At 41.3% G+C, this 21,639-nt stretch overlaps 1 protein-coding gene across 1 annotated transcript; it reads left to right on the forward strand.

Annotated features, from left to right (window-relative positions):
- Window positions 1-88: 88 nt before the first annotated feature.
- On the forward strand, window positions 89-15,036 carry LOC135473587 (sodium- and chloride-dependent GABA transporter 2-like). The gene is made up of 14 exons (XM_064753446.1): window positions 89-218; window positions 713-844; window positions 1,759-2,023; window positions 2,730-2,862; window positions 4,200-4,334; window positions 6,663-6,766; window positions 7,105-7,229; window positions 7,824-7,936; window positions 9,602-9,701; window positions 10,158-10,286; window positions 11,210-11,494; window positions 12,560-12,660; window positions 13,368-13,457; window positions 14,911-15,036. The coding sequence occupies exons 1-14, from the start codon at window positions 89-91 to the stop codon at window positions 15,034-15,036; spliced, it is 1,968 nt and encodes a 655-aa protein (XP_064609516.1).
- The last annotated feature ends 6,603 nt before the right edge of the window (window positions 15,037-21,639 follow it).

A 21,639-nucleotide genomic window follows, 5' to 3' on the forward strand; every position in this document is an offset into this window, starting at 1 on the left:
TGGTGTCGACGGTTTGGGTCATTATCCTTTTTTCTCTGTTTGCATCAGAGTATATCTGACTCGTGAAACGGGCGAAGGCTTTAGTAAGATGGACGTTCAGGATCCCAGCAGACAAACTTGGGGTCGGCAAATCGAGTTCCTGTTTGTAGTCGTTGGGCAGGGAGTAGGTTTCGGCAACGTCTGGAGATTTCCTTATATCTGCTACAAGAACGGTGGAGGTAGGACCTATGCAAAACTCGTATTAGCTGGCTAACAGTACCTATAGCGTCTGTTCAGAACTGTGTAAAAACTACGCTGTATGTTTATAATTATACAGGAACCCATTATTTTTTTTACAGCTGCTTGTTTTTGCTGTAATTTTAGTCTGTTGCCAAATAGGTCTATACATGTCTGCATGGACGAAACTTGGACGAAACGCGTAACTACCAGGGCAACCAGCAATGTAGGTATTAGGTCGTCATGGCCTACGTTGAGTAGGCTTTGTACAGTGGGGCCAGAGCCTAGAAAAGTATTGAATATTATGTTGAGATTTATGCGTTATAGGTGGCTTAAACTTAACAGTATTGCGCCAAGATTCCAAGTGTAACAGGAGTGCCTTTGTCATGTCACTGGTGTCATAGGAAACACAGCTCGTCGATAGTTATACCTGTACTTAGAGTGAATCTTAACATGAGTAGACTATTCAGATGTTTATTTTCTGATTTACATTTAGGTGTATTCTTCATCCCTTACGTTACCGCCATATTCCTACTCGGTATACCAGGCGCGTTCTTGGAAGGGTCTTTGGGACAGTTTACGTCACGCGGAGTGATTTCCTGTTTTAAAATAGTTCCTCTCTTTCAAGGTATTTTTTAGACAGCATATCTTTCATAGTTTTAGTCATCAATTGTCTTTTATCTGTGATAACGTATGACAACCAAATCAAAAGCTCTTCTCAATTTATTTGATTGATGCACTTATACATCGGCGGACAGCATTTTGGTGGAAGGAAACCGGACAGAGCCTGGGGAAACTGTAATATTTTGATATATATATATATATATATATATATATATATATATATATATATATATATATATATATATATATATATATATATATATATATATATATATATATATATATATATATATATATATATTGATGTCATTCCTGTCAGGCATTATGTTGAAGCGATTCTCAGGCTACTGTACAATCCATCGGAGTTCATATATTTATACGGGTATATATATATATATGTACTAAATGCCTGACATCAGTTATCAGCCAATTACATTTCTGGCTGTGACGTCATTAGGGTGGCATTGGGCAGTTGTCACTCAAGAAACATGAATGTTTGCTTGCATACCTCCTCTGGCTGCAAGAAATTGTGCGTACGTTGTGGAGCGTGTCTCCTCACTCACTAACTGTGGCCGGGATTTTCTACATTTAGAATTACGCTGAAGCAAAGGGTCGATGCTAATGGTAATTGTACACTATCACAGTTGAAAAGTCATAAAACCTGAATGAACACAGTGCTCAGTTAAGCGTCCTCCCTACTCATCCGATACCCAAGTCAAGAGCAGACCACAGATGGCATATTCAGAGGAATTTCGTCAGGAATGCAAATGATCGGTTTGGGTTCTCTGACCTTTGAACTTATCTCTTACCAATTTTTTTCTATCTTACACAATCAAGATTGTTAAAGTGAAGACGTCAGACGTCAGTGGTTGCCGGTCTCAAAATCCAGTTAATGTATACTTTTCTTTATTGTTACAGGAGTAGGTCATATGATAGCGATGCTGGGGTATTTAACCATGTGTTACTACAGTGTATTGTTTGCCTGGGTTCTATATTACCTCTTCGCCTCCATGCAGTCTGAACTTCCGTGGTCTCATTGTAATAACACATGGAACACACAGGCATGTCGAGTGATAACAGCTACAAAAGACAACCAGACATGGGGGCCATCAACAACAGTAGGACGGAATATTTCAGAGACCGGAAATAGAACGTTTATGGACCCGGCTACAGAATTCTGGGAGTAAGTTATAGCTCTACATTGTAAAATCTCGCATGTTTTAATCTTGAGTTGCTGACATCATAGCCTGATGACACGGCGATCTATTGATCTCCTTCTAGCTGTTGGTTTAGCCTCTGACTCGTATAATTATGTATCTGGCTCGGTCACAATTTGTGTAAATAATTTAATAACTCCATGTATATATATTTTTGTGTTGAAATAAACTTTCATTTCTTAGATTCTGCATTCTGGCCTTGAACGACCGCAGTAGTACTTTCACTGTTGCTCGGACACCAAAATAGAAAGTTAAAATGATTATTGTTCAGTATAATTCACATAAAGTTCAATTAATCTATAATAATCTAAATCTGTGAACACGGCACCAAGACTGCTACAAGAGACATAATCTTTAAGCCTACAACCTTCATTTGTTATACACAGAATGGTGGACGTAGTATACCCTTAATTGTAATACCCACAAACAGCGTCTGTGCTTGGGCCAGTCAGTTAAAGGTAGTGAAAACACTCTTTCTCCATTCTCAGGACAGTTTATGCTAATGGTCAATCTTGAGTCAACCCTAAGCAGCTACTTGTAAAGACTGCAAGAATAGAATTTCCCCTATGGAGTCTAATGGAGTGGCAATGCGCAGAGTGTTTTAAAGATGACAATATTACCTAAGAATACAATGTATACAACGAATGGTTTTTTCTCTTCTGTACCCCTCAGGAGGGGGGTACTAGCTCTATCCTCTGGAGTGGATCATCCGGGCAACGTCAAATGGGACCTGGCTCTTTGTCTTCTTCTGGCCTGGATCCTTATATACTTTTGTATCTGGAAAGGTGTCCGGTGGATTGGAAAGGTAATGACAATAAATAGCGCCATTATTTCTGTTCTATTATACTTTTGGGCCCGGTTTCATGTAACTTCCAAAAAAACTTACGAAAAGTTCAGTAAACTGTTTATAAGTAGGTAGTCTTTGCATAAGTCGTACGTGAAGTGTCTTTCGAAATAACTTAAACACTACATTGGTGTCTTGGTATGTAGCTTGAGTTAAAACTTTGGCATAAGCCAAAAAACAGGAAGTTTTCTGAAACTGGGCTTTAGACTCTAATTTTGCTTGTTAACAGTGTATCAGTCATAAACACTGCTTCTTGAATGACGACAATCGAATGTCGAAATAGGCGTTCACCTAGCCTTAGTCAATCGGCTTCGTGTGCTCCGGGATCTCATTGGTTGTGTTGGCTGACCCTCACCAGTGAGGTCGCTGTGAGTTCAGCCCAGCCCATCCACTATGGCCGTAAGTGGGAAAGTCGCTCATCAACCTGCAGATGGTCGTGGGCTTCCCCCGGGCTCTGCCTGGTTTCCTCCCACCATAATTGAGGTCGACATCGTATGAGTGACAAATTCTTGAGTACGGCGTAAAACACTAATCAAATAAATAAATAAATCAAGAAATCAATGGTTCTGCAGCGGTTTTAAGACAGAACTTTTGTGAGGTACCAGGTGAAGAGCAGTGGTTTAATTCGGTTTCCTCGATCCATATACGTGACCTCCATCGTATATTATAAGAGGAAAATTCTTGAACACAACACAAAACGCCAATCAAATATATAGACGATCATCACCTCCTGAAATATACTATCTATATTACTTGACCCCTAATATGAGATGGTGCTATTACAGTCTACTAACGACAACATAACGATATGATAGCATTACCCTGAGTTCGCCAGAACATGCAGAAGTTGTACACGACTTTACTGAAGATGTATCGGTACTATTGCTCTCGCAAATGTACAGTTGCCACCGTTTCGTTACCACCACGGTCCAAGAAAAAGCTGTTGTCAATAGTTTCTGCGAAAAACTTTCCTTGTCACTTTGAACGTCTCGTTACCATCAACTTCCGAGAAAATACCATTGTCGCTAGTTATTTAGAAGAGCAGTTCTATATATTATGTTGAGTCAGAGCCCCATGAATTTTAGACCAGTGCGATGGTATTGCCTCTTGTTTAAAGATCTGGTTAACTTCATATCGACGCCATCTCTGTTACCTCTATCATAACCATTGCGGAATGTGTCTGTGATCACGATTCTTCTTTTAAAAAAAAATAATCCATAATCATGTCGTACATTGCCAATATCTTTTCTTGTTTTCTACGCCGTCGGATGTAGTTTTTCATATTTTGCTTGTCTTAGATCAGCTATGTGACGGCCACGCTGCCATACCTTCTGCTACTGACACTACTAGTGTATGGGGTTACTCTTGAGGGATCAGCGAACGGCATCAAGTTCTACCTGTTACCAGACTGGAGTAAACTGGCCGAGCCAAAGGTAAACCGGCCAAGACAGAGGTAATCTACAGACTAAAGTAAACTGGCGAAGCCACAGGTAATCTACAGGCTAGAGTAAACCGAGACAGCCACATGTAATCTACAGACTGGAGTAAACTGGTAGATCAAAAGGTAATCTACAGACTAAAGTAAAGTGGTCGAACCACAGGTAATCTACAGGCTAGAGTAAAATAAGACAGCCACAGGTAATCTACAGACTGGAGTTAACTGACACAGCTGCCGGTGAGTGGAGTAAACTTGCGGAGCCAAAGGTAATCTACACGCTAGAGTAAATTGAGACAGCCACCAGTTATATACAGACTAGAGTAAACTGGTCGCTCGAAAGGTAATCTGCAGACTAGAGTAAACTGAGAATGCCGCAGGTGATTTACAAACCAGATTAAACTGAGACTGCCACAGGTAATCTGCAGACTGGCGTAAACTGGTCGACCAAAAGGTAATCTACAGACTAAAGTGGCACTGCCACAGGTAATCTACAGACCAGAGTACATTGAGACAGCCACCGTAATCTACAGACTGGAGGAAACTGAGACAGCCACCGGAAGTCTGCAGACTAGAGTAAACTGGTCGATCGAAAGTTAATCTGCAGACTAGAGTAAACTTGCCGAGCCACCGGTAATCTACAGACCAGAGTAAACTGAGACAGTCACATGTAATCTGCAGACTGGCGTATACTGGTCGATCAAAAGGTAATTTACAGACTAGAGTAAATTGACACAACCAAAAATAATCACCTTACTGTCTGTACTGGAGTAAACTGACCCACTCAAAGGTAATCTTCACCTTACTGTCTTTACTTAAGTAAATAACCAACCACAGGTAATTATAACCTTACTGTCTATATTGGGGTAAACTGACCTTGCTACAGGTCGTCAGCACTTTACTACCTATGCTTGAGTAAAATGATCTAGTTACATGTAATCTACACATTACACGCGAACTGGAGTTAATGGACACATTACTAACTGTTCTGCAGTAAATTGACACATTACTAAGTGTAGTGGGGTAAATTGACACATTACTCACTGTACACTGGAGTTAATTGACACATTACTGACTGTGCTGGAGTAAATTGACACATTACTCACTGTGCACTGTGATAAATTGACACATGACTGACTGTGGTGGAGTATATTGACACATTATTAACTGTACTGGAGTAAGGTGCATCAGCTAATCTACATCTAATTTCTCTCTACACTGGAGTAAACTGAACCAGGCCCAGGCCCTCTTCACCTTACTATCTGTGCTGGAATTTACGGCCCTCAGACGATAATGTAATCGACTTGCTGCTCACATCAAGGGCGTAGTTATTGTCTACTTGTCTAGCTGGGTTTGAAATGTTTGTCAGCTGTGTATATGCCTGGTGACATGATTACCAAACATGGTTGGGAATTCCGACTGGTTTATCATGGCTGATCATCACTCATGACTTACACATAACATGGGTCATTCAGTCTGATGTTTAACTTTTGAGGGACGTGTTGTTTTTTACATTATGTATTACGTAAGTACATATTTGTTGAGTCTGTGGTTTACACTGTGTGCAAACTGTATTTAACTGTACATTTAAAAATACAAGAGCTGATACATGTATACACACACATGAAATACTTATACTAATAAGATTTATTTATTTATTTGATTGGTGTTTTACACCGTACACAGGAATATTTCACATACACGACGGCGGTCAGCATGATGGTGGGAGGAAACTGGTCAGAGCCCGTGGAAAACCCACGTCCATCCACAGGTTGCTGGGAGACCTTCCCATGTACGGCCGGAGAGGAAGCCAGCGTGAGCTGAACTCACAGCGACCGCATTGCATGGTGAGATGCTCCTGTGTTTTTTTGTTTGTTTTTTTTGGCGCGCCGGCACGCTAAACACCTCGACCGTGGAGGCCCCTATAACATAAGCGGGCAGGTGAAAAAATATTAAGTCGGATATATGTACGTTATCTTGAGGAAGAAGTGCTCGGTGCGAAGGGTTTATTAAAAGTCATGAATGACCGATATAGAGAAAATTGGAGAATAGAAATTATCTGTCTGTCTGTCGCCTGGTCGGTTGGTCAAATTTTGAAGATCCTTCGTTTTAACTTTGAACTCTCATTTCACCAGGATCTGAGTGGAAGACGACACGAAACCCTTCGGTCTTATGTTGATTTTTTTGCAAGATAATTGCAAAAGTCATGATAGGCGTTAACTGTGGATAACCTCTGATTCCCTCCGGTTTTTTTTTCTTTGGTAGTTTCCTCTGGGCAGTGCCAAACAATATGACAGGTTATTATGTGTGTCATTTTACATTCCAGATATGGCTTGATGCCTGCATACAGGTCTTTTTTTCCTACGCCATTGGTATAGCCATACATACCTCCCTAGGCAGCAACAATGTCTTCCGAACAAACATTCTAAAGTAAGTCACGGTGTTCTTTTCTAAGTATACTTCGACAAAACGTAGTTTAATACACCGGTATAGGGGACTATACGATTTTTGAAAAATTTATGTTTATGATTTATACCATTAATGTTAAACAAAATAAGCCGTAATAAATACTTCTGTAATGGAAATGAATGTTAACAAAGAGGATTTGATGACCATTCACAAAGAAGGATTACGTCATTCGTTGACTGGCTCTCAGACAGCAAACTTTTAATGAAAATTCCTTTGATTCGTAAAACACCTAAATGACTGACCTTTGGTTTAACACACACTCTGCATGTGTGGCTCTGTTTTTTTCTTTTGGCGAGCAGGCACTATTTCTTGTTCGCCATTATTAACAGTGGAACTAGTTTTCTATGCGGTTTTGTGATTTTTTCCGTACTTGGGTTTATGGCCAAATCACAGGGGTTGTCCATTGATGAAGTAGCCGAGTCAGGTATGCGAAATTTATTTTTGCGCCTTATTTGGCAGAAATTTTGAGAACTTGTGAAATAAATCTATAAATAAGCAAATAAATTAATGAGCAACTATAAATTAATGCACATAACGGTCCCTACGTCTTTAAAAGCTAGATTTGAGCAACCATATCTTCTCTCTTTTGTTCGGTAACTTCATTTTCTGTGTAGACAAATGTATAGAACTTAAGTTTCCAAAATGTCAATAGAAAACACGTATTTGACCAATCACGATCAGTATTGTTGCGAATAGGTCTATCATATACCCCCCAGCATTGGTTACAAATGTTTATTAATAATCTATCTGCGAATTCGACTATCAAATGAAATGTAGCCTTGTCAAAAGAAGGAGAGTGGGACATAAGGCTAGTAGGACACAGCTTCTGTCTTTTACCTTCTCTGCAAAATCAAAGATGCTCCATGGTCCATAAGGTCTGTGAGCACAGCCACCATGCATAGTCCAAAACGCTCGTGGCCACACCCACCATGCATATATCATAACCCTTGTGGTCACACTCACCAAGCGAAGTCCAAAATGGTTTTGGCCACACCCGTTGTATACTGTTGTGTTCCAGGTCCAGGGCTAGCCTTCATCGTGTACCCTCAGGCAATCTCCCAAATGCCGGTACCTCAACTGTGGGCAGTGCTCTTCTTCCTTATGCTTGCCTTCATTGCTATAGACAGTGAGGTAAAAACTTTAGTACTTACCGTCTGTTATATAAACTCTAGCGGATTAATAACATTTTTCTTTCTTTGTTTGATTGTGGTTTTCTCATATATCATGTCACCCTGTAGTAGGCTGCTCCCAGTGCTGACATATTTACAGTGTTGCCTCACAGCCTTACTTGGCCTCTTGTTCTTATGCTGAGCGCCAAGCCAGGCATTACTTTATTGCTGTTAAAGTCTTACGTATGGTTCGATTCGGAATTGAACCGTAGATCGATGACCCAGAAGCCTCTCACCAATGCAGTTGTGGTCCAGCTCATGCTGACTTCCTCTCCGTTCGTACGAGGGAAGGTTTGTCAGCAACCTGCGGATGGTCTTGAGTTTCCTCTGTGCATTGTGGGATTTCCTCCCACCATAATGCTGGCCGACTTCGTGTGAGTGCGGCGTAAAACTAAATAAATTCTGTTGACCTGTTTACGGTAGTTCTGCTTGCAATTATTTAGTATGTCTTATTGATTTGGAGAGAGCTTTTTACTGGCATGGCACACAACCAACAAACTTGTTAATGCTTGTAAAGTATGTATATGTTTTCTGCACAATGGCAAGGCTTCTGAATGTGTGTGCTCTATCCCAAAAGGCTGAATCCCAAATAATTATAATACTACTGTAATGACTAAGCATTATGACAGTAATCTATATTTAGTTTGCAGCGATCGACGCCGTTATTGTTTCCATCCAGGACCTGTTTCCCCCAAGGTACCGGTCTAGTCCCTACAAGGAAATGTTCGCCGCCGTCACTTGTTTGTCCTGTTATTTGATTGGCTTATGCATGGTTACCAAGGTGAGGCCTCACGGAACATGTTTATAAATTTAAAAATAATTCCCACCCAATAGCCATTCGTTGTGGACGCATTCCCTTAATAAATATTGATTTTAAAATAGAATAATAAACTGCATGGTCAACAAAGTCTCAGCGCCTCCAGCGAGGCCGGTAAATTCCTAGCGACATGCGCATCATCCTCCCATCTAAGAAATAAAACTGGTTAGAGAATTTTGGATTTGAGAGTTACCCATCATCCTCCAATCCAGGAAATAAAACTGGTCAGAGTATTTTGGATATAACAGCTATCTATTATCCTCCCATCTAAGAAATAAAACTGGTTAGAGTATTTTGGATATAAGAGTTGCCCACCACCCTCCTATCCAAGAAATAAAACTGGCGAGAGTATTTTGTATATGACAGTTGCCCACCATCCTCGCATCTAAGAAAAAAACTGGTTAGAGTATTTTGGATATGACAGTTATCAATCATCCTCCCATCTATGAAATAAAACTGGTTAGATTATTATGTTTATGAGAGTTGCCCGCCATCCTCCCATCTAAGAAATAAAACTGGTCAGAGTAATTTGTGTATGGTAGTTGCCCACTGACACCCTATTTTGTGAATACCACAGGCCAGATTAATTTTCAACGTCACAAGATGCCCGTTATCCTTCCATATAATGAATGTTAAGATCAGATACATGGAATACTAAGAAAGATCATATTCCTTTTGAACGGGATAAAAACGCGTGTGCATCCTAATTTTTGCATGTAGGAATGCTCTTGTGTCTTGGCATTGGATTGGTGTCTTGCTTATTGTTTAAACATTTACACACGGTCTTTGCGGCGTGTATTCCTATTCCAGGGCGGAGTGTATGTGGAACAGATCTTTGAGTGGTACTGTGGGGGTAAGCTGATGTTCATCGCCGTCTTCCTGGAGTGTGTCGTCATAGCATATGGTTATGGTAAGTTCCTGGAGTCTGTTGTCATAGCATATGGTTATGGAAAGTTCCTGGAGTGCGTCGTCATAGCACATGGCTAGGGTGAGTTCTTGGAGTGTGTTGTCATAGCATATGGTTATGGTAAGTTCCTGGAGTCTGTTGTCAGAGCATAAGCTTATGGTAAGTTCCTGGAGTGTGTTGTCATAGCACATGGCTAGGGTGAGTTCTTGGAGTGTGTTGTCATAGCACATGGCTAGGGTGAGTTCTTGTAGTGTGTTGTCATAGCACTTGGCTAAGGTGAGTTCCTGGAGTGTGTTCTCATAGCATATAATTATGGTAAGCTCCTGGAGTCTGCTGTCATAGTATATCATTATGGTAAGTACCAGGAGTGTGTAGTCATATCAACTGGTTATGGTAGGTTTCTGGAGTGTGTCATCATAGAATAAGTTTATGGTAAGTTCCTGCATTGTGTCGTCATAGCATATGGTTATGGTAACTGCCTGGAGTGCGTTGCCTCAACATATGGTTATGGTAAGTACCTGGAGTGTGTCATCATATCATATGGTTATGGTAAGTTCCTGGAATCTGTTGTCATAACATATGGTTATGGTAAGTACATGGAGTGTGTCATCATAGCATATGGTTATGGTAAGTTTCTGGAGTGTGTGGCCATAGCATATAGTTATGGTTAGTTTCTGGAGTTTGTTGTCATAGCATATGGTTATGGTATGTTCCTGGAATCTGTTGTCATAGCAACTGGTTATGGTAAGTGCCTGGAGTGTGTCATCATAGCATATGGTTATGGTAAGTACATGGAGTGTGTCGTCATAGCATAAGGTTATGGTAAGTACATGAAGTGTGTTGTCATAGCATATGGTTATGGTAAGTTTCTGGAGTGTGTTGTCATAACATATGGTTATGGTAAGTTCCTGGAATCTGTTGTCATAGCATATGGTTATGGTAAGTACATGGAGTGTGTTGTCATAGCATAAGGTTATGTTAAGTTTCTGGAGTGTGTTGTCATAGCATATGGTTATGGTAAGTACATGGAGTGTGTTGTCATAGCATATGGTTATGGTAAATACATGGAATGTGTCGTCATAGCATATGGTTATGGTAAGTACATGGAGTGTGTTGTCATAGCATAAGGTTATGGTAAGTTCCTGCATTGTGTCGTCATAGCATATGGTTATGGTAAGTACATGAAGTGTGTTGTCATAGCATATGGTTATGGTAAGTTTCTGGAGTGTGTCGTCATAGCATATGGTTATGGTAAGTTCCTGGAATCTGTTTACGTAGCATATGGTTATGGTAAGTACATGGAGTTTGTCGTCATAGCATAAGGTTATGGTAAGTTTCTGGAGTGTGTCATCATAGCATATGGTTATGGTAAGTTTCTGGAGTGTGTTGTCATAGCATATGGTTATGGTAAGTTCCTGGAGTGTGCTGTCATAGCATATGGTTATGGTAAGTACCTGAATGTGTAGTCATAGCATATGGTTACTGAAAGTGCTTGAATTGTGTTGTCATAGCATATGGTTATGGTCAGTTCCTGGAATGTGTCATCATAGCATATGGTTATGGTCAGTTCCTGGAATGTGTCGTCATAGCATATGGTTATGGTAAGTTCCTGGAGTGTGCTGTCATAGCATATGGTTATGGTAAGTACCTGGAGTGTGCCATCATAGCATATGGTCATGGTAAGTTCCTGGAGTGTGTTGTCATAGCATATGGTCATGGTAAGTTCCTGCGATGTGTTGTCATAGCATATGGTTATGGTGAGTTCCTGGAGGGTGTCGTCATAGCATATGGTTATGGTAAGTTTCTGGAATGTGTTGTCATAACATATGGTTATGGTAAGTTCCTGGACTGTGTCATAGCATATGGTTATAGTAAGTACATGGAGTGTGTGGTCATAGCATATGGTTATGGTAAGTTCCTGGAGTGTGTTGTCATAGCATATGGTTATGGTAAGTACATTGAGTGTGTCACCATAGCATTTGATTACGGTAAGTACCTGCATTGTGCGGTCATAGCATACGGTTATGGTAAATACCTGGAGTGTGTTGTCATAGCAACTGGTTGTGGTAAGTTCCTGAAGTGTGTAGTCATAGCATATGACATATGACCCTCAAGTGTTACCTTTGCCTTTAAATCTGCCGACATGGCCCTCTTTTACATCGCATCAATATCTTAGCCAGAGATTTTTTCTCTAAATTCCCAAGCAAAATTTTAAAATTGATAAGAATGGACATCAAATACATTAACATTTTCATTGTATATATTTATTTGACACATCTGAATGCGCCTGCCTTTTTTTAAAGTTATATATAACATCACTTAAAACTAAAGATGCATATTTATGAGAAACAAAATAAAAATTAATGTTTAATATTTCTGCAACCTAATAAATGCTTGGAAACGATTACATATCGCACAAAGTAAACAATTATGTTAATCTTTGGGACTTTATTTGACATTAGTTAAAATGAAAATCAACTCACCCTTTGCTGTCAACTTTGCTTCGTTGAACCCTTCTTGAACGTTTTTATCATGCGTCTCAAGTTTTGAATGTTGTCCAGCTTCTTGCATGGTTCTTGTCCACAATGAATGTCATCCTTGTACTCATCATTTTAGCGACATTAAAGTATTATTTGGGTTATGTCATTTATCACAAAATTAGTCGTGCAAATGCATGTTGTTCGACAAAATTCCAAATATCTCAAAGTTCTTGAAACAAAAGCGTGATAAAAATAAATATTTCGTGTTATATATGACGAAATAAATTTAGAAAGTGGCCTGTTTCAACAAATTCCTGATTCTGGCGTTAAAACAGAAATCATATCAAATCAATGTAATCATTTTCACTTTATACTTTGTAGGTTCTTCCCGATTTCAGAGAAACCTGGAGTATATGCTAGGGTACAGGATCGGTCCGTTCTTCAAGTACGTCTGGCTCTTTGTAACCCCAGCAATCTGTCTGGTAAGACTAAAGTCATTGACATTGGGAATCTGTGAGATTTGTTCCCCTATGTTAGTATGCTGGTCAACAGCTAGCCTGCGTGTGACTCTTGGAATGTTGTGGACACATCAGTTTTCTACACCCATAAAGATGACCGCAGTCACATGAGCGAAATATTCTTGAGGAATAAATAAATAAATGTTTGGGTAAAGACGCGGTTTGATCTTCAAACACGCGTGTTTCGTTGTCCTTCTGGTAAAACTAGCGCCGTTGAATGTTAGGGCCCGGAACTGTACCTTCTATTCTTTAAAAAAATTTTGTTCATTGTCAAAACGGTTCTCTGTTTGGTAAGACTAGCGCCTGTGAATCATAGGATGCGCAAGCCTTTCGTTCCGTTCCGCTTGTTTCCATTCATCCCGTCGAGCCAAAAAGTAAAGCAGACCACACATGGCTACTACATACAGATGTGTCAATATAACCAAGCGCACTGTGTCTTTTAGGACTGACGTCATGGAATGATCCAATCTACCAATCAAATCTGTAACCCTTTAAAACCCTGGATTCACCCTTACTTAACGCATATATCAAGATTTTAACGTGCTAGCAATATTCCTGGCGAATTTACTTCAGTGGGCTTATAATGACTGAACAATGAGCCGCTTTATTTCAGACTTACTTCGCAATATTAACTTTCTCGTTATTGATGTCTGTGGATGGTTCCATTGCAGATACTGCTGGTAACGGACATTGTTCTCTACCCTATCCAAACTTACAAGATGAAATCTGGGATATACCGATTCCCGCCCGGGACAAAAGCTGTAGGTTGGGGACTGGTTTTTTGTAGTGTCGTCTGGGTGCCGGCAGTCGCTGTCTGGAGGCTCAGCACTACAAAGGGCGCATTAATGCAGGTAATCCTTAATCTGAACTATATGTAAGACAAAGCACATAGTTACGTTATCTCTTGGCACCGGCATTATAAGACATAACTGAAGATCTTTGTTCGAAAATGTATTCTAATTGTTACTAGTAAAACCTCGTTCCTGTGGATAAGATGGTTGTTCTGACAACAAAGATCGGCTCCTCAATTAATAGTAAGGTCTTTGACCTGATTTCATGCAGCTCTCGTTGGTACGGAAAAACTCCTGAGTACGGTATTATATACTAAACAAACAAGAACTCTGCATGGGAGTATAATGCAAAAGCAATTCACGCCTTGTACCTGATTGAACCGTCAGAATAATAGTTATGCCAACGTTCATAACAAGTAAAACGACCATAATTTTGCTGAAAATGGATGAAACGGACGAAACTTCGCAGTCTAACTAGCTTGTCTTGGTGAACAAAGCACTATGGTTCAATTAAGAATAACCATCCACTGAAAAATAACATTTACAAAAAAACTAATGTAAAAACCGAGGCAAAAACCGAGGCAAATACGACAATAGTTTTGGACGAATTTGGAAAAAAACTCGAATTTAATATATAACTTGTCGTTTCTGAAGCTTCTACCAAATTTCAACTTCGTATAACAAAGCGTTTCGAAAAAAACAGTCCGGCAAACTATCAAAATCCAAAAACTGACAAAATTTCGTCGAATATGAACCATTCTGCCAAAAACTATATCATCATCTGTAGCTTGTCAAGGTGAAGCCATGTAAGAAGTTTCAATTTAATACAATGAACCGTTTTGAAGTCTGGAAAACTGATTCGTGACAGACTGACAGATTGACGAACTGACCAAAGAGGTGCAAACGCACTGTACAATTATTGATATTAACTCACGATTTCCCCCATATACAAAACAAAGGACATTACATTCCTTCCTTGATAACCCATTGTGCAGCTCAGTGAACCAGTTCAAAGCTTCGTAGCTGACACGACGAGTAGTGAATGTCCGCTTCTTTGTGGTCAATCTGGTGTCATTATACTGGGGCGTTATGTCTAATGCTTCCAGGTGGGCGTATAACACAGGGACACAGTTATATCAGAAAGCAATGACTAAGAGAGCGTTATGAATCCCACGCAAAAGTTATCGTGTACAAACGCCGTTTGAGTTTAAATGTGGTTTAAGAAATGTTTTTAAGCTGACAACAAAACACAATGTGACAACTGAAAGGTTTTAATCGAATTTTGCTATAAAATGAGTTCATTGCAAGGCTAAGATGTATGAACTGATCACGGTATAGGGAGAGAAAGCATTATCTGACATAATGACTGAACATAAGGCTAAGTGTCTGTAAGCACATTTTTGTCCATTGTCTTTTTCCTCAGAGGTTCCGTCAGCTCCTTCGACCAGAGTTCACGACGACACAACAACAACGTGATCGGGGTGTTCATGGGAAAGACCTGGGTGAACCTGAATGTTTGGCCCTGAATACCAAATCTGAAAATCATTGACCGCAGGTCTGTCACAATACTCTCCGATTCTTAGTGAGGTGTGCCACGATCATCTCTAGTTCTTGCTCAGATGTGGCACAAGAAAACTCTAAAACCGCGCTTACACTGTGTGATTTGTCGTATCTCACTGTGAGAAAGCAGCTCTACTCAAACTTGCCACAACTTTCCATAACTGGCTACAGCCACTCAGATATTTAAACCACGTGTGCTACAACCACTTGAACTCTTACTCAGGTGTGTTACAACCGTCATCCGCAACTCCATCTGAACCTCCACTCAGGTGTGTTACAACTGTCAACCATAACTCCATCTGAACCTCCACTCAGGTGTGTTACAGCCGTCAACCATAACTTCATCTGAACCTCCACTCAGGTGTGTTACAGCCATCAACCATGACTCCATCTGAACCTCCACTCAGGTGTGTTACAGCCGTCAACCATAACTCCATCTGAACCTCCACTCAGGTGTGTTACAACTGTCAATCATAACTCCATCTGAACCTCCAGTCAGGTGTGTTAACAACTGTCAATCATAACTCCATCTGAACCTCCACTCAGGTGTGTTACAACCGTCAACCGCAACTCCATCTGAACCTCCACTCAGGGGTGTCACAACTGTCAACCATAACTCCATCTGAACCTCCACTCAGGTGTGTTACAGCCGTCAACCATAACTCCATCTGAACCTCCACTCAGGTATGCTACAACCGTCAACCACAAGTCCGCCTGGACATCCACTCATGTGTGCTAAAACGGTCAACCGCAATTCCACCGGGACTTCTACTCAGGTGTGCTACAACCGTCAACCACAAGTCCACCTGGACCTCCACTCAGGTGTGTCACAACCATCAACCATAACTCCATCTGAATCTCCACTCAGGTGTGTCACAACCGTCAACCACAACTCCATCTGAACCTCCCACTGAACCTGAGTGTGCTACAACCGTCAACCGCCACTCCACCTGGACCTCCATCCAGGTATGCCACAATCTTCCAGAGGTTCTAACCAGGTGTGCCATAAACGACCACAAACCCACTGGTGCACTTACCCAGGTGACTTTATGAAATGTGTAACCCTTCAACATTGAGTCTTAGGTCTGTAAAAGTGGAAACAACCCTCGGAAGTGAGAAAAACCTTCGGGTCTGTGAAAGTGGAAACAACCCTTGGAAGTGAGAAAAACCTTCGGGTCTGTGAAAGTGGAAACAACCCTCGGAAGTGAGAAAAACCTTCGGAAAGTGACAATGTTTTTACAAATATGACACAATTTCAGAACTATATTTCACACATTTCATCAGCTCTCAGATGTGAAACCATTTCACAAATACACTTCCCACTTGTCACCATCACCCCGAAATGACATCATTTCTGAACTACACCCCACTCGTCACCACCCCACCCTCTTCTCCCCCAAGACATTATATCGGAACTGCACCTCAATCTTATCACCACCCCTCCCCCTTCTTCCCGAAGACATTATACCGAAACTGTAACTCACACTTGTCACTATCCCTCCCCCTTCTTCCCGAAGACATCATCTCAGAACTGTACCTCACACTTGTCACCACCACCCCGAAGTAACGCCATGTCAGAACTGTACCTCAAACTTGTCACCACTTCCCCGAAGTAATCCTATATCAGAACTGTACCTCACACTTGTCACCACCACCACGGAGTAACACAATATCAGAACTGTACCTAACACTTGTCACCACCATCCCGAAGTAACACCATACAAGAACTGTACCTCACACTTGTCACCACCTCCCCGAAGTAACGCCATGTCAGAATTGTACCTCACACTTGTCACCACCTCCTCGAAGTAACTCCATGTCAGAACTGTACCTCACACTTGTCACCACCTCCTCGAAGTAACGCCATGTCAGAACTGTACCTCACACTTGTCACCACCTCCCCGAAGTAACGCCATGTCAGAATGTACCTCACACTTGTCACCACCTCCTCGAAGTAACGCCATGTCAGAACTGTACCTCACACTTGTCACCACCACCCCTAAGTAACGCCATGTCAGAACTGTACCTCACACTTGTCACCACCTCCCCGAAGTAACCTTATATCAGAACTGTACCTCACACTTGTCACCACCTCCCCGAAGTAACGCCATGTCAGAACTGTACCTCACACTTGTCACCACCTCCTCGAAGTAACTCCATGTCAGAACTGTACTTCACACTTGTCACCACCTCCTCGAAGTAACACCATATCAGAACTGCACCTAACACTTGTCACCACCACCCTGAAGTAACTCCATGTCAGAACTGTACCTCACACTTGTCACCACCTCCTCGAAGTAACGCCATGTAAGAACTGTACCTCACACTTGTCACCACCTCCCCGAAGTAACGCCATGTCAGAATTGTACCTCACACTTGTCACCATCTCCTCGAAGTAACGCCATATCAGAACTGTACCTCACACTTGTCACCACCTCCCCTAAGTAACGCCATGTCAGAACTGTACCTCACACTTGTCACCACCTCCCCGAAGTAACCTTATATCAGAACTGTACCTCACACTTGTCACCACCTCCCCGAAGTAACGCCATGTCAGAACTGTACCTCACACTTGTCACCACCTCCTGGAAGTAACTCCATGTCAGAACTGTACCTCACACTTGACACCACCACCTCGAAGTAACGCCATGTCAGAACTGTATCTCGCACTTGTCACCACCTCCCCGAAGAAACCCTATATCAGAACTGTACCTCACCCTTGTCACCACCTCCCGAAGTAATTCTATATCAAAACTGTACCTCACACTTGTCATCACCACCCCGAAGTAACACCATATCAGAACTGTACTTCACATTTGTCATCACCACCCTGAAGTAACACCATATCAGAACTGTACTTCACACTTGTCACCACCACCCCGAAGTAACACCATATCAGAACTGTACCTCACACTTGTCACCACCACCCTGAAGTAACACCATATCAAAACTCTACTTCACACTTGTCACCACCACCACCACGGAGTAACACCATATCAGAACTGTACTTCACACTTGTCACCACCACCCTGAAGTAACACCATGTCAGAACTGTACCTCACACTTGTCACCACCACCCTGAAGTAATACCATATCAGAACTGTACTTCACACTTGTCACCACCACCACCACGGAGTAACACCATATCAGAACTGTACTTCACACTTGTCACCACCACCCTGAAGTAACACCATATCAGAACTGTACTTCACACTTGTCACCACCACCCCGAAGTAACACCATATCAGAACTGTACCTCAAACTTGTCACCACCACCACGAAGTAACACCATATCAGAATTGTACCTCACACTTGTCACCACCACCACGAAGTAACACCATATCAGAACTGTACCTCACACTTGTCACCACCACCACGGAGTAACACCATATCAGAATTGTACTTCACACTTGTCACCACCACCCTGAAGTAACACCATATCGGAACTGTACTTATTACTTGTCACCACCACCCTGAAGTAACACCATATCAGAACTGTACCTCACACTTGTCACCACCACCACGGAGTAACACCATATCAGAATTGTACTTCACACTTGTCACCACCACCCTGAAGTAACACCATGTCAGAACTGTACTTCACACTTGTCACCACCACCCTGAAGTAACACCATATCAGAACTGTACCTCACACTTGTCACCACCACCACGGAGTAACACCATATCAGAATTGTACGTCACACTTGTCACCACCATCACGAAGTAACACCATATCAGAATTGTACCTCACACTTGTCACCACCACCACGAAGTAACACCATATCGGAACGAAAGTGCATCAACAATAAGTTTCCCCCAAAATTTTCACGTTATTTACCCAATCGTTGTGAAATTTTGCACACAGTATTTCAGTAATCAAGTCAATACATTGTAGCAAGGATTACCCTTTAAATGCAGATGTATTCGAATGAGCATGCGCAATTGCATTATCGGTCGGATTTTGAAAATTTTACAGATTCAGGATGACAATGGATTTTTTTTATGGATGACAATGCTCAGCCACATCGTGCCAGATTCATAATTGTCTTCTTTGAACATGAAGGCGTTGAGCATTCACAATGGCTAATTCCCCGGATCTCAGCCACACTGAACATGTGTGGGACCAGTCAAAACAAGCAGTGTATCGCCGTGTCCGATCTTGATGACGTTATATATTTGCTTCAGCAGAAATCTGCTTCCCTCAAAATCTGAGCACAAGCCTCATTAACACATTATCTGGTCGCACAGATAGTCAAAATAATCTTCAATCTGTTTGTAAAATTTTCTATATCCCACCGATAATGCTTTTGCGCGTGTTCATTGGAACATATCTGTATCTAAAGGTTGTCCTTCATGCTACAGTGTGGACTTGAGTACTGAAATACTGTGTGCAAAATTTCACGACTGGGCAAATAACTTGGTAAATGCCAAATGTTTTGGGATGAACTTACTTTCTATGCACTGTTTATATTTCACACTTGTCACCAACCTCCAGAAGTAACTGTATTTCACACTTCACTATCCTCAGAAGTAACACCATTTCAAAACTGAATTTCACACTTGTCATCGCTGTCCAAAAGTGAGACTTCTCTAGAAGTATAGTCTTCCCAGACTATGCTCTACCCTATATCGCCACCCTCCAAAAGTGAAAACCGTCTAGAATGTCTTATTTTCACATGTGGACTGATCTTGACAAACATTATGAAATATGTACATTAAAACTGGCAATAACATGAATTAGTCCGTGAATCCAAATTATATTGCACGTGTTCTCATTTGTTCAAAGGGTACACATTTAAGATCGCGGCTTTAACTGCTCATGGGCAATAAAGATATATAAAGAGAACCTTTATTTCTGCCTGTGAGTTGATACATAATACAATGTAAACCATCTTTCTATTTTACTATCCTTTTTGTTATCTCAACAAATTCAAAAACGTTCATTCCAGCGTGCTTGGAATACAGTGGCAGGAATCTTAAGTTGCCGTCAAATTAGCAACCTTTCCATTCTGGGGACCGGTTATATACTTAATTTTGTGATAATACTACACGACTAAGGAAATCTGCTTAAATTCAGATTTGTTGTCTTCATGAATTTATTTATTTGATTGATGTTTTAAAACGCACTCGAGAAACTTTCACTTATACAACGGCGGCCCATTATGGTGGGAGGAAAACTGGCAGGGGAACCGACTACCATCCGCAGGTTGCTGTCAGGCCTTCTCGTATGACCGCAGGAGCTGAACTTGAACCAATATTGACCGCATTTGCGGAGGTACCAGAGTCCTTGTCCTGCGGTAGCAAGTAACCTATTCCGTCCAAAGAGGCTCGGTATCTTCATGGGAGTGAAGACTAAAAATGTGTATTATTTGATTGCCATCCAACGTCAAGGAATTTTCATTTATACGACAGCGGTCAGCTTTGTGGATGGAGTACACCATCGACCGACATAACATGTAGCATCGACTGTCACACAGCTGACTAAACGTCTGTAGTTCCAGCTTGTTAGGAAATTCGACATCTCTGCTGAAACCCCGTTCACAAAATCAAAATAATACACATGAAAACGTCTTTGCCTTTTAGCTACAAATCGTGTGAAATACAATTGGTCCCATCGATATTTCACCTTCCAGTCGATTTTACGCCATCACACCTGTAAACACGGCCAAGGAAACACCGTTCGCCATTCTATAAAACAAGAAGTGCCGCATTTTTACCAGGCAGAATGGATTTCCTTTCCAGAGATTTGGAGGCGCACTATCTTACGGCATAGGTGTAATACTACCGCAATACTTCAGAGAGGGGAATTTGATCTCTTTGTTCAAAACTTTGTGTGCATTGCCTATTACAGAAGAGAGTCTCTGCCCATGAAACAGAAGCAGCAGTAGAAACAGTGGTTACCTTTAATGGCCCAGTGTTATTGGAACAGGGGAGGTAACAAGGGTCCAGGCCCTGAACTAAAACTGCGCGAAATCCAAGATATTGGCACGATAAATGATCTTAGCACTAGCCCACTTCCATTTTTGACTATTGCACCTTAGTTAGCCTTTGAAAAAATGACCCATCGCCATTTAGCACTTCAGTCGGAGAATGCGGAGATAGGATAGATGCCGTTCATGTACCGTCTCAAACCGTTTTAAAATTTGCCGCATACACACTCTCGTTATGCTTAAGTAGAGGCCTGCTTTATACAAGTAGCAGATTTAAATCGAAACGGTGTTTTCCCAGGCAAAGTTGCACTGTTCGTGGACAACGCGAAAGCAGAAGCCAATCCATCACAGATGTGTGTCCCCGTATATGGCGTTTACAGCTAAACCAGTGAACTTCCCCTCTCGTACAACTGTGTGCAATAAAACATTTAGCTAAACATGGCACCGTTGTTGAGTGATAACGCCACACTTCAACTAATTACTGATGCACATGAAGCCATTAATCGTCCAAATTATTGCGAACTTGGTACTTTCATGCGAAAATAGTTGTACTGGAGTTCCAGACTACTGAAGAAGCACGCAAGAATTCATTTTCTGTATTTTGCTATACATATGAAATTTACTTTTAACAATGAGCAATCCAATCCAACAGGGTAACCACT

This window comes from Liolophura sinensis, chromosome 8 (genome assembly GCF_032854445.1).
Source record: "Liolophura sinensis isolate JHLJ2023 chromosome 8, CUHK_Ljap_v2, whole genome shotgun sequence".
NCBI lineage: Eukaryota > Metazoa > Mollusca > Polyplacophora > Chitonida > Chitonidae > Liolophura > Liolophura sinensis.